Here is a 22,773-nt window from a genome sequence, read left to right on the forward strand (position 1 = left end):
ATATAAATTGTTTGCATCAAGATATAAGGTATACACTGAGACATTGCCTTGCCATATATGTTATTTGCATCAAAAGACAAACACTGAGACATGGCCTTGCTATATAAGTTATTTGCATCAAGAGACAAACACTGAGACATGGCCTTGCCATGTAATTTATTTGCATCAAAAGACGAACACTGAGACATGTTCTTGCCATATAAATTGACATTGCCTTGCCATATAAATTGTTTGCATCAAGATACAAATACGAAGGCATGGCCAGCCATATAAATTGTTTGCATCAAGATACAAATACGAAGGCATGGCCAGCCATATAAATTGTTTGCATCAACACATAAATACGAAGACATGGCCTAGCCATATAAATTGTTTGCATCAAGATATAAGGTATACATTGAGACATTGCCTTGCCATATATGTTATTTGCATCAAAAGACAAACACTGAGACATGGCCTTGCCATATAAATTCTTTGATATTAATTTTTGTGTAACAGCTTTGTGTTAGTAAAGAAATCGGGGAAAAATCTGTCTTGTACATGGATACAGACAGCTTAGTGTTAGTAAAAAAATCGGGAAAGAATTGGGAAAAAATCGGTCTTGTACATGGATACATATAGCATTGTGTTAGTAAAAAAATGGGAAAAAATTGGATCCATCAAAACCGGATCCAGCCCAAGATCCGGAATTTTTTGGATCCGATCCGGTGCCGGTTCTAGCTCGGATCCGGTAGTCCGATATCTGGATCCGACCATCACTAATTTTTATCCAGCTGGTCAATCTAGTTTTATATTTTTATTTTTATAAGGTAAAATTATGTTCATAAATCAGTAAAACCTATAAGGACCATGTTGTTATTTTCTAAATTTTTACTAATTATTAGTTTTTTTTAAGGAAAAAGTTAATTTGGTCAAAAAGACCGATGCGCCCCTTGGAGTGTTAAATAAAAGAAAACCATATTGATATTACTAATTCTTTTGTTTCCAGGTTCGTGATGGCCATATCCCGCACTTTCCCACTCTTCATGGTGTTGTCATGGGTTTACACGTGTGCTATGATCGTCAAATCTATCGTGTACGAAAAGGAACAACGACTGAAAGAGACTATGAGAGTGATGGGACTCGGCAACCTCGTACACTGGCTAGGATGGTTCATAGACAGTATTGTGCCCATGATGGTGACAATTACTATGCTTACTGCCATCTTGGTGGTGAGTGTGTAACATATATTGTGATGGTATTAGATTAGGGATGGTATTGAAAACTAGCACTAGGCCTATATATTAAATTTAAGAGAACACTACAAATCTATATATCTAATTCCGTAAGCCCAAAATTTTACAATGAAATTGTGAGCGAACTGGAGGCCGTAGAAAGCTGGGAGAGGTCTCATTTTAAAGGTCTGGGCATGAAATTTTGGGGAAAAATATTCATTTTTCTTAATTATGCACCAAAAGGTTATTACAGAATAAAATAATTTGCATTTAAATAGCATGGGAATCTAGGTCATCTCTGCTTTGTTTACTTTAAAACATGTGGTTTAACTTTATTTAAAGCATATGGTTTGTCCGCGAGAGTAAAGAAGTCCCCTGAGCTCCTGCCTATTCGTAGTTTGAAGGCGTTACGCTTGAACGTTTCGCGCAACAATTAGAGCCGTCTTCACTCTGCTTCGCTAGTGGTTAGGCTTAATTTTTGTATGTACTGTAATATCGGTATGATTTTTATAAATGTATGTCTGTCATAATATTGTTTGCATAGTCATACAATCGAAGGAAACCCATTTTCTAGTGTTACTAAGGCAAATTAATAACCTTTCTAGCCTACTTTATGATTTTTGTTTAGTTAAATGTAACAATACGTTAAACAATACTAATAAATGACTATGACTATGGCTATGACCAATGACTATGACTGAATTTGGCAGCAAATTTGGCGATACACATTGACTAATCCATTTTTCAAAGTTGAAAAAAATAATTTGGCCATGACAGTCTCCTTTGGCACTGTTTGCCTTATAAATAGGCCAACCCCCCTGCAAAAACCCTTCGTTTGACCCAATGTCTACGACAATCTTGCGGTTTGACGCGTTCATATCACACCATCGACGTCTACACTTTGCCAACATTTCTGGAACGTAAAATTACTGTCCATCCAAGTTTCGTCCAGATAGAAAATTTTCCTTTTTTGTACCCTTAGCTTTCTTATCTCTCTCAAATACTTAAACCTCCAATTAACAATGTCAGGCCTTCCAATCAAACATTTTCTTTTCTTTGGAACCCCATATCTTTTAAGAGTCGCCGAAGTGCCCATTTGCTCCATTTAAAATTAATTCTTCCTCTCAAAATAGGTAATAATTTTTACTTGTAGAGACAATTTGTTTGTTCGTGTAAAAATCGTGTATTACATCTACGATTACACACCTATCAAAGCTATCTATTTGTACTTTATAATTGTCAGCCTTTTTGCGTTTTTTCCCGGGTGTACAGAGTTTTGTATAGAAGCACCACGTTTTCTCCATAGCTACATGGACCATCCAAAACAAAACAGAACTCACACGAGACTGCAATGAATCAAATGACGTGACCGCATGATGATAATCCACTTACCAAAACAAAGATATGAGTATTTATGTTTACAACAGTTGTTTACAGACAGACATCGAGGCAAGGCGCCCAGATGCTTAGCGCCTGCAAATAGTGCGCGATACCCTCCGAACATAGCTGTGTATCGCTCTGGCTCAAGGGACTTCTTTACTCTCGCGGACAGTAATATCATTGACTATTGGCTACAGAAGTTGTATTAATAGTCAAAGGTAGTATAGTACATTTGAAAGTAAACATGCGTGCAAACTTCTACGCTTAGGCAATGGAACCTTAGAGAGCAATAGGGCAACACCGGTAATTGACATTCAAGATAACTTTTTTCTCCCTGATTGTGCAATTGTTTATGGCAACTCAATAAATCCAGAAAATATTCAAAACTACTCCAATGAAAAATAATTGTACGTCCTTTAAATGAACAATGTGATGATTTAAATGAAGAAGTATTAAAAATCATCGAAGGAGACTATAAGGAATACTACAGTAATGATGAAGTAGTTTCAGAAGACCCTACAGAGAGGTTGAACATACCAATTGAGTTTATAAATTCAATAACACCATCTGGAATGCCACCACACAAATTAGTTTTAAAAGTTGGTTCAATAGTGATGCTCATAAGAAATATGAACCTAGGGTCTGGATTAGTTAATGGAGTACGATTGGTTGTGTTGGGTATGTCTGAAAAAAGTGTAAAGTTAGAAGTAATTACTGGGAGTAGGCAAAGGGAACATATTTTTCATGCCAAAAATAAAACTAATATCTACAGATCCTAATATGCCCTTTAAATTTACAAGGATTCAATTCCCATTGCGATTAGCTTTCGCTATTACTATAAATAAAGCGCAAGGATTCAATTCCTGTTGCGATTAGCTTTTGCTATTACTATAAATAAAGCGCAAGGCCAAACCTTCTCAAAAGTTGGCATTTATTTGAAAAAAACCAGTGTTTACCCATGGTCAACTTTATGTTGCATTTAGCCGGGTAAAGCGGCCAGATGACGTTAAAATAGTAATAGAACCAAATAAAGACCAAGGAATGGACCAAAATTGATATTATACAACAAATGTTGTTTTCAGAGAGATTTTGTTACAGAATTAGTATTTTACAATTTGGAAGATGACATTATCTCTATGTGTTGTGTTTTTCTAAGTGAATTTGTCTATATTCAAAGAAATGTATATATATTTAATTAATAGTCATTAAATTTAAGAGAACACTACAAATTATTAATAAAAAAATGTTAATATAATTTTGTAACCTACAGTAAACTCTCGGTTATCCACAAATGGATTAACCTTGTTTCAGATTAATGGTGATTGCAAAAATATCAAAATATTATGCAACTAATATGCTACTAATAAGGAAAATATAAAGTGACGGTCAAATAGTTTAGCATGAGAAGGCCCAAAATATCGTGGACACTGGACAGACTATAGAGCTGCTGTTGTTTCCTTCACCGACCATCGATGAATCACCGATTACAACCAATGAGTTGATAAGTCACTTTTTGTATGTGTTAAAAAATTTGTATTACCAACCCTATAAATTGGCTCTCTAATATTATTTGTTTTTTTTTCAATAGATGTCTGTGAAACAAAGTTAATGTGTGAATACTGCATTTAAAATGTTTACCAAAACCTGTATTTATAGCTTATACATTCAAAGTCAATGTTGACTATTTCCCAGGTATTTTAGGCTATGTTTGCATTATTCACGATTTTGACCATTCACTATCACTCAGCCAAATTATGGTGGATAGTCGGAAATCTACTGTATTTGTGAATACCACAATGTTAAGGCCTATACTCAAATAGTTTTGAAAACTTTTCTTTACAAATTTAAAGCTGATAACTCTTAACTAATCATACAATTAACTTTTCCAGTACGGGAACATTCTAAAGAACGCAGACCCCATGCTGGTGTTCACCTTCCTCAGTGTGTATGGAGTGGCCACCATCGCTCAGGCGTTTCTTCTCTCCACCTTCTTCTCCAAGGCCAATCTCTCAGCCGCTTGTGGAGGAATTATCTTCTTCATCCTCTACCTCCCGTACAGCTTCCTCGTACGTTGGATCCTCTTCATGAGTCCGTGGATCAAAGCTTCCCTGGTGAGACTCTTTTGATTATTAATAATGATTGTCTATTGTAAGCATCAGGTACAACAGGTCAAGTCACGGTAATGTGCACAAACTGTCAAATATGTCAAATAATCTAAAACTAAGCTCACAACATTTGGGTCAATTACAGTAGAACCCCTCATATCCGGCCTACGTGGGACCGAGCCCCTGGCCTGATAACATTTTGGCTGGATAAAAAAAACCTATTATTTAAACTTGTGATTGGTTAACAGTATTGTTTAAGTCTCTTTTTGGAATCTACTAGTTCAAATATTTTTGGCATCGATTCGGGGAAGTGACTGGATAAACAGAGGACCGGAAACGGAGGCAGAATATTAGGTAGGGGTTCTACTGATTTCAAAATAAAAATAATCAAAAGTAATTACCAAACAACAATAACAGTAGTGGCTGCTGTTAATTATTTTACAAGAAAATTGAATGTCAAATTTAATTATAGTAGTCCACCCCCATTATCCACGAATCATTTCACCTTGATGCAAATTAACCACGAGCAATTAGTTGACAAGTTAAATTCTGTGTATGTTTTCATTTTAGCGAATTTCCCTATAGGGAAGTAGCTATTACCGTAGGTCTCATGGTAAGACTTAGGCCCGGGACCGATTTACTTTTTCATTTTGATGTCCCCAGAGGCCAAAAACACCATTCGTTCAAATTTTTATATATGTATATATATATATATATATATATATATATAGATATCTATACTATTATAAAGAAGAGGTGGTGTGTGTGTGTTTGTATGAGCTAATCTCAAAAACTACTGAACCTACTGGGCTCAAATTGCACACAAATGAAGCTACAGTTCCGAGGATACATATAGAACTATTCCCGCTTCGATATTGTCCTAGGGCTCTGCCCCATGGGCATTCAAAAATTTGAGGTGAGAGATTTAAAAGTAAATATTGATTGATGGTATCCATGGTAACAAAGAACAAACCTACAAAGTTTAAAAATGTAAACAAGCAGAACTAACTGTCAAATGAATTTTGATTTCACAATTCCACACAGCTGGTTCAAACATATTAAATACTGCACGAATATTAGAACTGAGAGGGTAAGGATCATAAATTTAAAAAAAATGATGTCACTAGCCCGAATGTAAACATTATTTAACATCACACTTAAATGAAGCTGTCAAACCATATGTTAATGTAATTTCATTAGTGTATGATTCTTTCAGTTACTTCATTTGTTTATGATTATGATCTATTATACTGAGTTTGTACTAATATTTGTGAAATGCTGTAATAATATTTTACAGGGAATAATTCGTTGTAAAATAAATCATTCATGGATATAAGAAATAATTAAGATTCTATAATCATTGCCAGGCCATTATCCTGAGTTTTATGAGGTTTATTTTTTTGATTTATTTCTGTGTAAACAGCAATATAATCCCCCTGCCGCAGCAAGTCTATAGACTGAGTGAATTTCCATTTTCCTGATTATAATTTCACTAAAATATTGTTGTAGAAAATTACCCTATTTTCCATATTTATTTATATTTTCCTATTTTTTTATATTTTTCGGTTTGTAACTGTTGTGATAGTTTTAGCGAATTTCCCATATAGGGAATAAGCTATTACCGTAGTACTCATGGTAAGACCTGGACGCGGGACCGATTTTTTTTTCGTTTTAAGGTCCCTAGAGGCCAAAAACACCATCCGTTCAAATTCATATATATATATATATATATTTATATATATATATATATATATGTGTGTCCGTCAGCACGATAACTCGAGCAAAAATGATCCGATTTTGATGAAATTTGGTACAAACGTGTAAACGTACGTTTATTCGAACGAGTTCGCGATCCAGCATGATCGGACCATGGGAACGGGGGTTTACGGGGGGTTTTATGGGGTAAAAATAGGTTTTTCCCATTTTTGACCCAAAAAACATAAAATTTAGCAATTTCTTTCCAAACCATTTTGTAGAGCTTAAAAAAACAAATAATTTAGTATATTAAAGCGTTATTATGCGCCTAATGGTTACGGAGAAAATTCCAAAAAATTGTAAATTTAAAATTCCCATGTTATTCTTATGGAGAATAAGTAAACTGTTGTAGTTTGCTTGTTTGTGAACATATTTTGATCAAATTTGGAAAATGTTTTTATTTCTTACTAACTATTCACATTTTACAAAAAAAAACAGTTTTACCCTCCCTGATGCAGCAAACCTAAGTACTTGTTAAACTAATTCTATTTAAATCAAGAATAAATGTTATATTTTTAAGTAGTCATTTCAGTGTAAATCCAATCAGTCAAATGGAAATTCGCTTAGTCTGCAGGTTTGCTGCGGCGGGGGTATTTTTGTTTACAGTGCAAACCATTAAACACGTTCTATTATTATACCTTAAAATCTATCATTGGTTTTGTATCGTAGGTAGCCTAAATAAGTATGAACGGTATTAGTTAACCAAAACGTACTATTATTGAGTTAAGTTATACAGTTATATTTTGTTTCTGAATTAAATGGTAGGAGTGATACCATTTGGCATTTTCAAAGAACCAACATTGTCTCTTTTGCATACTGACCCCGTTGCAAGGCACGGGTATAGCTGCTAGCAAATACGAATAGTAGCGCTGGTTTGCAGTAGCTGTTCAAATAACAAGCGACCGGCGCTACTAATTGTGACCAACGGGATTATTTAGTATCTTATATAAATTAGAGTTAATCTCTACGACCACAAATGTCTTCTTTCTACATAAATATAAATTCCATAATACCCCCACCGCAGCAAACCTGCAGCCTGAGCAAAATTCCATTTGTGTGACTTTATCTTCAATTAAATCTAACTCAATAACATTAGGTTTAACGATTACCTAGGTTTGCTGCCTGCAGGGAGGGTAAAAAAGTGTGATTTATAGGCAAATATTAAGTTTTAGCTTAGTATGAAAGAAAGAAATTTGCCAAGTTTGATAAAAATATATGCATAAACAAGCAATATCACAACAGTTTACTTATCCTAACTTACCTACTAATATTATAAGTAAAAAAGTTTGGATGTATGAATGTATGGATGGATTGATGGATTGATGGATAGATGGATGGATGTTTGTGACAAATACATTCTTAAGTAAATACTAAACCGATAAGGTTGAAATTTGGTGTGATGATAGCTGACATTCCCGATTAATATATAGATATATTCTTACCTCAAAAACACTTTCAGGATTTGCCCCAGTGGCTCTGGTTCTGGATTTTCTCATGTTAGCCTTATCAGTATTCGGGAATAAAAGAATTTTGTCAGCCGTTTCAACTGTAAAAGTTGGTTCTATGATATTAAATAGCATTAAAAGTAAGGCTTACCAACAGGGTGCAGCACTATTGTGTTTTTTGCATTTATTACAACAGCTAATTTGAACCCACTAGCAACAAAAAGTTGTGGTACACAATGAGAACTTTACTTTTTCCTTGGTTTAGGTGCAGTTGTAGAAAATTAGTGCTATGGTAGATGTGTGCTACACTAAAGGATACCGTATAAATTTAAAGACCAAATTTCCTTAAACCGTGTCCTCTCCCGTAACTGCAACAAGCATTTTATACTTCTATGCCAACCCCGTACGAAGGACGGGTACTCTGCTAGTATATATATATAGATTTATATATATATATATATATGTGTCCGTGAACACGATAACTTGAGTAATTTTTATCCGATTTTGATGAAATTTGGTTTGAAGGTGTAAGGCGGGATAAACTTGAATGAGTTCGCGATCCAGCATGATCGGACCATGGGAACAGGGTTTTATGGGGTAAAAATTGGTTTTTCTCACTTTTGACCCTCAAAACACAAAATTTCCCAATTTCTCTCTAAACCTTCTTAAAGAGCTTAAAAAAACAAACAATTCAGTATATCAAAGTGTTTTTGTACGGTTATTGGTTACGGAGAAAACTAAAAAAATTGTAAATTTAAAATCCCCATGTTATTCTTATAGAGAATATTGTAAAATGTTGTAGTTTGCTTGTTTATGGATATCTTTTGATCAAACTTGGCAAATATTTTATACTAAGCAATAATTATTTTACTTAAAACACACACTTTATTAGTTTCCTTGTAGCAGCAAACCTAGGTACTCGTTAAACCTAATTTTATTTAAATAGATCAATTGAAAAGCAATTCAGCTAAATGGAAATTCGCTTAGACAGCAGGTTAGCTGCGGCGGGGGTATTTTGTTATTACCAGACCTATACATTGGTTGTATATTTGTTTTTATGTATTTATAACCAATACCTAATATGGTCCAATATTATCTGTTGTACAAGTATGTGAAACAAAGTTAAAAGGTACCGGTATCTACAATGCATTTGAAAGATCTAATCATTAACTAAACCTGTATTAATGCTTAACTATACATTAAAAGTCTATTTTGTTATTCCCGAGGCACTTAGGTTAGTTTTGCACTATTCACATTTTTTTATCCACTTTCATTCAGCCACTCTAATGAGTTGTAATATTTTGTACTGTCCTTTGTCGTATGTCGTCAAACATTTTTTTTTTTGCAGGCTTTGTCGTCTAATGTTGCGTTTGGTCTGGGGGCAGGCTACTTATCCCTGCTGGAGGAGAGAGGAACTGGCGTGTCATGGCCAGACTTGTGGCAAAGTCCTCTCTACGGAGATGACTTCAACTTGGGCTTGGTGCTGGTTATGTTGATGGTGGACACTTTCTTGTACTTTTTACTCACTTGGTACATCGAGGCTGTGTTTCCAGGTAAAAATTCACTTGGTAATTTTCTGTAATTTTTTATTGTTTTGTTCCTAAATTGTACTATTCCAACTAATCCATGCAATTTATTTTGTCAACTAAAGTTTAACACGGGTAGCCGTGGATGGTTCCCACGAGGATAAACTTAAAACTCTTGCAGCAATAAACTTTGCTATCTATCGACTACTTCTTCCTTTGCTGCTTTGAAATTCTCTGTGGAAGGCCTCTATACTGATCTCATCCCCACAGTTGTGTATGTGTGCATAGTTGTGTATGCGTGCACAGTTAGGTATGCACACACAGTTAGGTATTCATGCACAGTTAGATATGTGTGCACAGTTAGGTATGTGTGCACAGTTTTGTATGCGTGCACAGTTGTGTATGCGTGCACAGTTAGGCATGTGTATACAGTTAGGTATGCATGCACAGTTAGGTATGTGTGCACAGTTAGGTATGCGTGTCCCTCTTAAGCAATGTGACCAGTTGTGTATCCAGAAATTTGCCAGTGAAGGATCAATCACTAGCATCGTATAAAAATATGGGTCTCCTATCAAAATAATTCTTTTTTTTAAATCAGAGTCGAGCTGTCCCCATACATTCCCACTCCACTACACCACTTAATTTGAAGGATATGCACTGGGTTTAGTATGCTAGAAACTAATGCTGTATTTAATTTATGAGACATTGGTAGAATAGGGTTGATATTTGTTGCTCTCTAGATGCTGTTTATTTTGTCGAATGTAGGTGAGTTTGGGATCCCCAAGTGTTGGTACTTCCTGGTCACCAAGTCCTACTGGTGTGGCACATCCTGCAAAACCGACTTTACTGACAGCTCAGATAAGCTGATTGAAAATGAAGTGTGTAAGTTATCACTCTTTATACAATTCTTCTCTTAATTTTTGCTACATTTGCCCGGGCTATAGGTGATGTTTCCACTGCTTTCTTTTCAATATATCTATCTATATACTCAATACAATAAACGTTTTACAATAAGAGAGTGTAGACTAAATCTTTAACATATGTTTTGAAATAAAAACAAAGCAGAAGTTTTCCATTTAAAATGAAGTGTGTAAGTTATCACTCTTTATACAATTCTTCTCTTAATTTTTGCTACATTTGCCCGGGCTATAGGTGATGTTTCCACTGCTTTCTTTTCAATATATCTATCTATATACTCAATACAATAAACGTTTTACAATAAGAGAGTGTAGACTAAATCTTTAACATATGTTTTGAAATAAAAACAAAGCAGAAGTTTTCCATTTAATCTTGAATTGTTTATTATTTAGTCAATGTGGTTATTCACATCCTTTCAATACAACAATAACCTTCAATCCTTTTTTTAAGCCTACTTCCATGATCATTCTACTTATCACACGCTTAACTAATCTATAATATTAAAAGGTAACAGGGTTTTTTTATTTCACGATTCTGAACCAACCACTTGACGGATTTTCATGATTTTTGTGTTGAAAGAAAGATAATTTTGAGAAGTTTTAGTTGACTTCTCAATCCCGTACGTAGGGCGGGCTAACAAAAATAGATGTAATAAATAAGTTTAGTATACAATACATTGCAGAATTGACCGGCAAATAAGTAATCCAAATGTTAATATTGCATACTGGCTTAATGATAAATCATGATCAGCTGTATTGAAGTAAACAAAAGTCTGCAGTAAATGGCTTCTAATGCTATTCTTATGGAGAACATTTTACGTTATATCTCGTTTACTGATAACTTTATGAGAATTCTGCTATTTTTCCCGAGTCCCTGTGGTCAAGACCTTTAATTTAAGACCCCTCCCACTTTTCTGCGACTTACCAGGCGTCCACAATTTTCCGGTAAAAATTTTGTCTTACAGAATTATATATAAGGATTGTAAAAATTGATTGTAAAAATGTGTTTATTTTATTGATAATTGTAACCTGATTGGGGTAGGTAAATCACTCTATCTTTTATGGATCTACAATCGAATGATTTTAAATGTTGTAAATTAGTAGTTTTATAAGTCTAATAACTCTCAAACAAATATATTACCATGATGTGTTTCTTTAATGTTATTTTTCAGTTACAGTTCTAAAAAAAAAAATATTGCATCATTCTTTTTACTTTGGAAACCAGTTTTGATCCGCATTAAAATGTACACGAGTCCCCTCTAGTGTGAATATATTGTATTTTAAATAGAGATGGGCCGATACCAAAAATTGTCGATACCGATGCCACCAAAGTACTCTCGATACCTATTGATACCGATACTTCCGATACCTATCTTTTTTGCACAGTTTCTTCCACTAATAATATTATAAACTGTTATACCATAAAAAAACAGAATATGTATGTGTATCAAACTTATATTTTGGTGTTAAAGGTTTATTATTAATTGCAAAAATATGGAACTAAGTGTTAATTTTAAAATAGGCCTACTGTAAATGTTTGAATTTGACTTAAGCATGAGATCTAATAAAGTTTTCTCTAATTTATAAATAGGCTTATATAAGTATTTATCTGTCATTTGTCAGTTTTTGTATTTATTTGAAATGACATCAATTGTCTTAGTTAACTCATTAAGCTATAAATAAAAAATAAAAAAAACGTACATCTTGGCCCACAAATACTCTGCAAGTTTTTTCCCTAAGAGAGTAAAAACGAACTTCCTATATAATGACAGTTTCTCACTAGTTGTATGAAAAACAGTTCTATATCTTCAAAGTTTGTTTAACTATGAAAAAGTCACCAAGTCTAGCTGAAAACACATTCATAAATGAGGATATTTTTGAAATACAGAATAACTAATCAAGCAACCTTTTTATTTTTAACACTTTTATTTCTTAACTTTTCTTCCTTGAAAATGTCAAAAGTTTTTCAATTATTTTTAATAAAGATTATCACTTATAATTTCTCGAAAGAAATCTACTTGTGAGCTATGAAGAGCAGACAAGAGACATACGTCACTGCCACAAAAACTATTCTCTACTGTGAATGAATGAACTGAGTGTTTATTAGTGTGAATCCCCGCCCACCGTCTAACGGGACATGGGGTAGGAAAAGAGAAAGTTTGCTCTAAAGCCTGGTTCACATGCCCTCCCTCACCCCTGGCCTCAGTCGCTTGCAGATTTCCATTACACAAAAGTTTCTGAGTGTTAATTATTTTAAAACACTGTAAATGTTTGAATTTGACTATGATGAGATCTAATAAAGATTCCTCTAATTTATAAATAGGCTTATAAGTATTAATCTAAGTTTTTTCTATTTATTTTTAAAAGCAATTACAGTTAACTTAAAAAAAAATTACATACATCTTGGCCTATAAATACTTTTTGTAAGGGGAGTCTTTTCTCTAGTGAGTAAAAACGATCGTGGCCAAGGAATGACTGTGCTAAAACAGCACATTGTCAATTTTTACAAAAGTATTTTGACTGAAACCTGGTATTTTTTAAAGACATTGTAGAACAAGTCGACGTCTGTGGAGAAAAGTATGGCAATAGATAGGTTTTACTTTTAGCCTACAATAAAGATTATGTTTTGGGACTAGAATCTCCAAAAGAATGCTTTTATAAAACATGCCATAGTTTTATTTAGTAACAAAAGTGTTTGACTATGTTCCCGATGATACCAAGAGTATAGGTTCGGCAGAGTGGATTCACTGTGAACCGGCCTGCCTGGCCCTTATGCACGACGTCACTAATAACCTCCGTGTAGTGGTGTCAACAATGGATCGGAACAATCGATGTTTTGAACCTGTCTGTAACCCAGTTTTTATACTTTAATACTCATTATTTATAAACGAAAACGTCCTACATATCGGATCTCGAATCACGATATTTATCGATACCCTTCCCAACCACAATAAGCACATAAAACGATGTATAAGCAATCGTCATTTGCTCCATTGAAACACAAAAGTCGATTGGCTGACATGGTAGTGCATTGATGCCTCCTGACCAATGAGAACTGTTGTTACATACTTTTATTGTCAACATTCACCATTCGTTATAAGATTACATAATCGACATGGACTAAGGCTTATGATATTTTTCAAATAATACATTATGTCATAGTAGCACTTAAAACTTCACTAAACTCTTAAATCAAGTAAATAGTACAGATAAATATGGACCTACTTTTTGGCGCAATATAATGCAAGCCTAACCATACGACGATGACGATGTTAAAGTTTAATAGTTGAATATAATTTTTCTAATCATGCGTATAACGGTATAATGCAGGGATGAAACTGAACATTTCGATGTGTTTAGGTTATTTATTTTGTACTAAAAATAAAAATAATACAAATCAAATCAAATCAATTTATTCATCACAAAAATTCATAGTACAGAGGCTAAATATCAGCAATGAATATGTGACATGTCAGTACAAATCATGCATTATAAATAGTTTACACATAATAAATACATACAAATATTAAGACTACAGTTGACAGGATAAAAATGAATTCATGTCATAAGGACAAAGTGCAATCAGTTTTTCTGAAAGTTTCTTTTTAAAATTATTAAGGCTCAATGACTGGTCTGTGAAATAAAAGGACAATTTGTTGTAGACTTGTATGCATTGATAATAGGGTCCATTGTGAAACAAAGCTAATCTGTGGCTTGGAATTTCCAAAAGTTGTTTGTAGTTTCATAACTATGAGTTTTTTTACAGTTTTCAAATAAATAAAGGTTGTTTTTAATGAAAAGTGCCAAGTGTAAAATATAAAGAGCAGGAAGGGACTTAGAGAGCCAGGATCTAAATGTCTGACTTATTGATACAGACATTGTTTGGTATAATTAATTTTGTGTTGGCAGGACATTCGCGCGCTGGTTGTCTCATGAGTTGAGTCTGACATCTTGAAATGTAGATTGTGTTGTGCAATGAGCTGAAGCTAAACAATGTCACCGGCACCGTCGCTGTTTTGAACTAGATAGTTTCTAAGTTGGCTATGAAAATTGTTAACCGTGATTACAAAACTAATACTGTAGCTATAAAGTAAATAAATGTTTAAATAAAATATTTATCCCTGTCGGGTGTCGGTATCATCGGAATCGACTTTTGACAACCGAGTCTTGGTACCGATACCAATGTCCAAGTGGTAACCAATAGATTGTGGTATCGATGACGATAATCGACACATCCCTTTTTTGAACTGCATCGTGACCAAATCGATGCATGCTGGATCGAATCGGGATTCGATGCATCGAATTGAAATTTCAATGCATCGCACTCGCTGCACACCACTACCTATCACTATCACCCAGTGTCAGCTGTCGCTGTCAGTGAAATGGATGATACAAGCGATGTCTAGGTTGCCGATTATTATTAGGCCTAGTATGTCAACATTGAAAGGGGTTAAGGGATTAAATAAAACTCAAACATTTTCCTTTCTTGTTATTTACTTGTCAAATATCAACGAAATCGGCTTAACCTCTACTACTTGACTCGAGTTGCGAGCATCGTTGTTTAAGTAGGCAAACAGCTAGGATTCGTAACGGCAATAGCAATTTACCCGCTCTGAACTGACTTAATCCGCACCGATTCGTAGCATTCAGTGGTTCAGTGTCAGTATCAGTATCAAACCCAAAACAGGCAAGTATCGAGTATTGACGATACCGGTATCAAGAATAGGTATCGGCCCACCTCTAATTTTAAATTAGACATTTGTCAAAAAGCATATGGTCATTCACTTTCCAATTTAATTCTAACAAACCTATATTTTTGTTCAACACCCAGCTCTAATCACTAATTTCTTGGGGTATAAAACTATTAATAACAACTCTCTGAGTAATTTTAGTTGACATTGCATTAAAGAGAGATACCAATACGTTCTTTAGATACGTCTACCAATACGTATTCTAATAGATATCAATACGTTGAAATTAAAAATTTGACAAATAACAGGGTAATCTCAAGATCTTCTCCTCTTACAGAGATTCACCATGGGGTACCACAACGATCTATTTTGGGACCGATCTTATTTCTCATTTATGTTAGGGATCTGTCAATTCCATTTTCAACTAGTTTGAACAGTAGTAATATCTGCCTGTATGCTGATGATGTTACTTTTAAAATCAGCAATTCATCTTTATCAAATTTAGAAAATCATTTTGATACTTTAAATATACAAAATATTTTTTTGAATTCTCATCACCTCTTGTTATATTTAAGCAAAAGTAATTTTAAGGTTTTTACAACAGGAAAAAAAACAAATTGTACAGGCTGTAATTCAATTACAAAATAATAAATTGGAAGAAATCACCACAACAAGATTTTTAGGATTAATTGTAGACAAAAATCTTACATGGAATAAGCATGTTGACCAGGTAGTCAACAAAATTACTTCTGGTATCCATGCTATTAATAGAATGTCAAAATTTTGCTCAATAGAAACATTAAAGATTCTTTATTTTCCTTTTATCGATTCATCAATATCTTTTGGCATAAGCATTTATGGCTGTACCTCTAAGCAAAACCTGGATAGAATTCTTACTCTTCAAAAAAGTGCAATCAGAATTTTGTTAAATTTAGAATGGGATACTTCCGCTCGTCAATATTTTTCAAAATTGGGAATAATGACTGTGTATAGTATTTATGTTTTTCATACAATTTTACACACAAAAAAACTTTCTAATGCTAATTTGGTCCCTAAACTTGGTGATAGTCATAATTATTTTACCCGTAACAGAAATGAAGTTGCTGTCAGTGTCCATAATTTGGAGCTCTTTAACAAAAAAACCACCTGTGCAGGGTAAAGGTTTTTGGACAAACTCCCAGCTGAGGTGAGGAATATTGATAATATATCCAAATTTAAAAATAAACTTAAACATTTCTTAACTGATAAAACACTTTACGGTTTCTATAAATTGTAGGTTAGTTTGATTTAGTTTTAAGCCTAGTGACGCCATTCAATGTATGCGACTGTATACCATATGAATAAAGATATTTTTTTCATTTCACCAATAAAAAAATTTCAAGGGATTGACATAATTATCAAACTTGTTCACTTAACAGGGCCAATTTACAGTAATGGTCTGTTTTTTTAAGGATACACCTATCAAATAATATTTTGCAGTCGTGGAGACTCATGACAACTTTGAGGCTGAGCCACGAGGTATGAGGAAAGGTGTGGCTGTTCATAACCTGGGAATGGTATACAGCAACGGCAAAGTAGCCGTCAACAATCTCAATATCAACTTCTACGAGAATCAGATCACATCCTTCCTCGGACACAATGGAGCAGGCAAAACCACCACCATGTAAGTAATTGATTGTTGAAGGGAAACAAGCAACTAGGCTTTAGAATTTGTTAAGGAGAAAGGAAGGATAAACAACTAACTCACCTGAATGAGGAATGAGGAAAGGTGAGTTATTCAGGTTGTTAGTTGTGTATCCTTCCTTTCTTATAAGTAGTAAGTAATTGGTGATTTGGAAAATGATTTAGTGAGTTAATTAAAACTTTAATAGAAAGATTTTGAGACTTATTAATTTACTTAATGGCATCACTTCAAAATCATCAAATAAAAAAGTTAGGCTCGAAAGATTCACTTGTACTTTCCACCAAAAGCTCAATTCATTAAAAAATCTTACACTCGCACACCTCTAAAAATAATAAATATGCCTCAGATTTGACAATAGGATGAAGGATACTCATAGTATCAAAAGTGAGTACGGTAATAAAAGAAAAGTAGCACCTCTGTGGGTAAAAGCCGTCAGAATCTGTGCTAGTAATTCCAAACTATATTTACACTAGTGCATAAAAACAAATGGTGTAATAGTTCTGTTTAGTAACAATCAATTATGATGATCTCTTAATATTATTGTTGTAATTAAAAACACTACATTGCATGTTCCCAGATCCATATTGACAGGAATGTTTCCTCCGACCAGTGGAACTGCTTACATCAACGGCCTGGACATCCGCAAACAGATGGATTCAATACGCAGCAGCCTGGGCATGTGTCCTCAGCACAATGTTTTGTTTAACTTGTAAGTAGGCCTAAACGTCAATTTTGTTATACAAATTGTATATTACGCTAGGATGCAGGAAAGTAGGTGTCTATGGATGGTTTTCACTAGGGATATCATGCAAATTACTGTAAACACCTTCAGTTTATCAGCCAGGTACGCTATCCACTACACCACCGAGGTCCTGAACAAGACATGAATGATACTGTACTGCCACACTACCAGCATCAAACATAGGTACAGGATGAGTCAAATGCAACCCATAAAAATAAACACAACACTGTTTAATTTATAGAACACCATTTTAAAACAACATTTTAACTTAATTATCAACTGTTTTTAAAAGTTAACATTTATAAACCATTATTCCATTATTTATTTCTGAAAGTGCAACTTGCCCGGCCAAACTTGTCTAGTACCGTTGTTGAGAGCCGATTGAAACAACTCATTATACCTTTTTGAAAAAGTTACATGTTCACGTGAGTGTGATCTGTAATAAATTTATTTGACTTTAGCTGACTCTACCGTACTTTAGCGGACTTTACAATAATCCAGAGCCCTTTTCCGTAAAAATTGACATTCTCTTGTCTACTGCTCACTACGTAGTGTGGCAATAAGTTAATTGTAAAAGATCCGCATAAGTATAATTCTAAATCAGATTTCAGATTCCGAATCCCTGAATTCTACCATGTTTAATTGTTACATAAATAAATCTTTATTGTCACATAACGTTTACATAATATAGCAATGCTATAAAACAGGTGACATTGTCAAAATACAAATACCTTAAGACTAAGGAGTTATAAAAGACTAAAATAAACAAACAAGTCATCCTTGATAACAAGTGTCATTTTTAAATCCCCTAGAATTTATTTTACCCTTAATCACATGTTATTGCAAACCTCGATAAGAAGTCAACCTTGATAACAAGTCTTATTTAATAATCCCCTTGAGAGTCTTGTTATCAAGGTTCTACTGTATAAACAAAATGTATCAGTTAAAAAATTTAGTTAAAACAAATTTATTTTTACACAAACTGATCAGTTAAGAACTCATCTATACTGTTATAAGTTTTTAGTGTAGTTTTCGTTCTTTAATTCTTGAGACAGTTTATTAAATTGTTTTTTACTCATGTATGTCAGGCTTTTTTCTACTAATGAAAGACGATGCCGTGGATATTGAAAGTTATTTTTGTTTTAAACCTAGTATCATACCTATGCTCAACATTTTCACTATATAATTTTTCAAAATTTCGATCTACCATCAAAAGTGTTTTAAAAATTGTTAAACTCGGAACAGTCATTACTCCTAATTCTTTAAAAATTGGCTTACATGACGTTCTCCATGGTGCAAATGTCATTATTCTTAAGCATTTTTCCGAATTAAAAAAATTAAATCGGTTTGATGCAAAGCCCCAGAGTTCAATTCCATATTGAAGAATTGAATAGAAGTATGCATAGTATAACATTAAACGAGTTTTTAAGTCAATTGTGTTTCTTAAACTTATCATTTGATAACAAGCCAAAATCAGTCTACTAATAAAACTTTCAATGCTTTTGTTCCAATTTAAATATGAATCTACATACAAACTGAGAAATTTTACATCATCATGAACAGCTAAATTTTGGTCTTTTAATCTCTTTTGCATGAGCAGTACAAAACTTTACCAGTTGGGTTATTTTTTCAATTACAGACTAACTGTGGAAGAAACACTGTGGTTCTTTGGGTTGTTGAGAGGAAAGGACACGGAGGTTGTCAGACCAGAGATAGAACACATGATACAAGACCTAGGATTGCCACATAAGGCTACCTCACTGACACAGGACCTATCTGGGGGAATGCAGCGTAAACTGTCTGTTGCTGTTGCCTTCATTGGTGGCTCCAAGTGAGTTTAATATATCACAGAGTCAGAATGTACCTTTGATCCTGTATTTGACTTAAAGGGAGGAGGCCTAATCAAATTATCTGTTATCTATAATATTTATTTGGTTATTAGTTGTACTGGCTGATTTTGATTTAATTTGTTATTATTTCATTCAGTACCTAATTTATAAAATTGTGAACAGTTAAATTTTCTTTTGTGAACTACAGTCTACCACAGTAATGGTGTATTCATATGAGAGCTAGTTTCACATGCATGGAAAAATATTAAATATGATACTAATAGAACATAAACCCACAATAATTTGACGTTAAATAGTGACAGAAATTTTGACAGTGTGAGTTGCGTGTTCATAATTACTGAATTCAATCAAAAAATTTGTTTTTTTGTATTTTTATATTTTGTAAAGGTCATTACAATATAACAAACTGCAATAAGTTTTATGTAATATACGAGGTCTGTCTGTAAATTAAGGTCTCCATCAAGCTCTTGTTGCAAGGGAGGCCTTAAATCTGATACCTGTGCCGTATTCAATTCAATTCGTACATTGATAAAGAAATCATTAAAAATTCCTTAGTCTAAGGGTTAAAAGAATTATTACCTTAGGCAGCATAGGGAATAATTCTTCTTAGAAGCTTTTTCATGAAAATTTTTTGTGGCTTTGACTTATTTGATTTCTTACAAATTTTTTTCCAGGACTGTAATTTTAGATGAGCCCACTTCTGGAGTGGATCCGTATTCTCGAAGGTCAATTTGGGAACTACTCATCAAGTATAAAAAAGGTAAATTGACAGTTTAATCGGGAATGTTGCTGGAAGTCAACAGTCCCGGAAGATCAAATAATTTATACCTGTGCCGCTAGGTCAAAAACTACAATGTTTGCAGTGTCTGTAGATCAAAAGTCCCAGTAAGTCAAATAATACAGTCCGAGCTAAAAACGTGGTCTATGTTAAAGCAATTGACTTATTGGGAATTTGACCTAATGCAACAGCAGTTTTAATATAACGAAATACGGTAAAATACAAGTTCAGTTTCGCTGAGTCAACAGTGCCGGAAGATCAAAAGCAATAAAAGTGAACGTCGATTCAGTGTAAAGTAGACCTCCTGCAACGCTTACTACACCAACAAAACTCGCTTTTAGTTACTTCGTGTTTTGTCATAATTAGAATAGAGCTTAAATTATCATATTTGGTACATAGCTTATCTATTAATGCTTCTTGCCAACTGTTTGGTCAACACTGTAAATAGGTATAGTTTATGTAATGAAAAGCCTTTCGTCAAAATTTGTGGCATGAAATACACGCAAGGACGATCTGAAAATTTCTGGTTATTATATAGGTTTGTAAAAGGAGACCCATTTAATTTTAGAACTATTTTATGAGTTATAATGTAGTCTACACATCAACTGTGTAAATGTATTACGCCTCGGAAGGGTTGAAACCTGTCCAAACTATCATATATATTATTAAAACGTAAATGGGGGTTTTTCACATTCTGAATCAACCAGTCGACGGATTTTCATTATTTTTGTGTTGAAAGAAAGATAATTTTGAGAACTAGGGAATGTCAAAGCCATAATTATAACTAAGGGTCCCAGTTTTTTAGAAATTAAGTTTTAATTTTTTAAAAGTCTAGCAGCCGACGCTAACCTTCTTAAGCTAGCTTTTAGTACAATATAATTTGCTTAACATAACAGCTGTAAACATTCAGCATTTGTGACACAAATTCAGCATTTGGAAACAAATTTAAAGACATATTTAAGAGTTGACCTATTTATACTATGTGTAATGCCAGTACGTTTTCTGTGGTAATGCTGACCATTGATACATTCAATTCTTAGGTATGAGGATGGCAGATTAATTAAATATGCATAGTAAAATAGTAGGATGTTCAAATGATTTTTTAAAGGAATCTTTGTTCTCATTGATTTGTTTTAGTCCCATATAATTTGTTTTAACTAACAGCTGGTTGAATGTAATATTGTTCTATATAACTATTAGGTTTTTGGCGAATTTCCCATATAGGGAATAAGCTATTACCGTAGTACTTATGGTAACACCTGGACCCGGGACCGATTAAATTTTTCGTTTTGAGGTCCCTAGAGGCCAAAAACACCATCCGTTCAAATTCATATATACAGGGTGATCAACTCAAGGAGGCCACCATTGGGAAATCGGAAACGGTAAGAATTTGAGAAAACTTTAAATGGGGGACATTCCTTTATTTTTTGTGGCAGTTAAAAATATGGTTTTAGTTTTTTTATCATGTTTTTGGATAGAATATGCAATTTAAAAACTTTTTTAGCCTTGACATTTTTTCGATAAACCCACTCGTTTAGGAGTACAGCCTATGGAAAAATGACTTCCGGTGTACATTTTACATCATGTAGCTCCTAAACGAGTAAGTTTAGAGCAAAATTGCAAAAAGTAAATTAGTCTTAGAATTGCATCTACATTCCTTAAAGACTAAAAAACAACAAGTTTTCCACTTTTCAAGTTTGCCGCCATTTTGTTAATAATATAATTCATATTTTTAATGAATTTTATGGTCTTTTTGGAATGTGGATGCAATTGTAAGACTTTTTTACTCTTCGCGTTTTTGCTATAAACTTACTTGTTTAGGAGCTACATGATGTAGATTTTCACCGGAAGTCATTTTTCCATAGGCTGTAACTCCTAAACGAGTGGGTTTATCGAAAAAATGTCAAGGATAAAAAAGTTTTTAAATTGCCTATTCTATCCGAAAACATGATAAAATATAGGGTGTTAAAATCATATTTTTAACTACCACAAAAAAAAGGAATGTCTCCCATTTTAAGTTTACTCTAATTCTTAACGTTTCCGATATCCCAATGGTGGCCTCCTTGAGTTGATCACCCTTTAACTTATAGCCTATATTTATTTATTTATATATTTTTCCCGGGGGAAACCCCAGGACCCCCCTCCTTTTTGGGGGGCATTCCATACCCCCAGGCCCACGGTGACCCCCCCCCCCCCAAATATATGTCTAGGACCGTCCTTGTCTTCTTAACCTATAAAACACGTGGGATACAGCCTTTCTTCACTGATCACGTAATGCGTGATTTTCTATAAAGTCTTGGGAAAATAAAAGGTAAAATAGATAGAATACAGGTGTACTGTATGTGGTTTACAGTTTACACACAAATATTCATCAAACTGTGTGATATTTTGTTATTGCAAAGAACAATTTGGGAGTATCGTATTGTTTAAGTCGATGGAAAATCTCTGTTGATCCTGTTTTACAAGCAAACCAAAAAGATACAGTAGTCACCACTCTATGCGACATATTCTAACCAGAAAATTGTAATCGTATGATTCTATAAGCATTGGTAGGATTGCAAAGTACTACACAAACATTATTTCAAGGGTAATAACAGTCACAATTTCCGCTGACTTTAAAAGAGTCAACTAAAATATTATACTAATGGACACACAACTAAATGGAACAACTAATGGAAATACTCAC

The 22,773-nt window shown here is 33.8% G+C and overlaps 1 protein-coding gene across 3 annotated transcripts in view; it reads left to right on the forward strand.

Moving 5' to 3' along the window:
- The window catches only part of LOC128999487 (phospholipid-transporting ATPase ABCA1-like), a 124,816-nt gene that overhangs the window by 16,498 nt on the left and 85,545 nt on the right, over positions 1-22,773 (forward strand). For all 3 annotated transcript variants that reach the window (XM_054426039.1, XM_054426041.1, XM_054426042.1), the window contains 8 exons: positions 989-1,211; positions 4,484-4,705; positions 9,248-9,452; positions 10,191-10,307; positions 16,513-16,696; positions 17,295-17,426; positions 19,099-19,290; positions 19,984-20,069. In XM_054426039.1, the coding sequence (XP_054282014.1) occupies positions 989-1,211; positions 4,484-4,705; positions 9,248-9,452; positions 10,191-10,307; positions 16,513-16,696; positions 17,295-17,426; positions 19,099-19,290; positions 19,984-20,069 (1,361 nt within the window). The remainder of the gene's footprint in view (positions 1-988; positions 1,212-4,483; positions 4,706-9,247; positions 9,453-10,190; positions 10,308-16,512; positions 16,697-17,294; positions 17,427-19,098; positions 19,291-19,983; positions 20,070-22,773) is intronic.

The sequence above is a fragment of the Macrosteles quadrilineatus genome, unplaced genomic scaffold, assembly GCF_028750875.1.
Source record: "Macrosteles quadrilineatus isolate MER2022 unplaced genomic scaffold, UCM_ALF_1.0 Scaffold_8__2_contigs__length_117827958, whole genome shotgun sequence".
NCBI classification, from domain to species: domain Eukaryota; kingdom Metazoa; phylum Arthropoda; class Insecta; order Hemiptera; family Cicadellidae; genus Macrosteles; species Macrosteles quadrilineatus.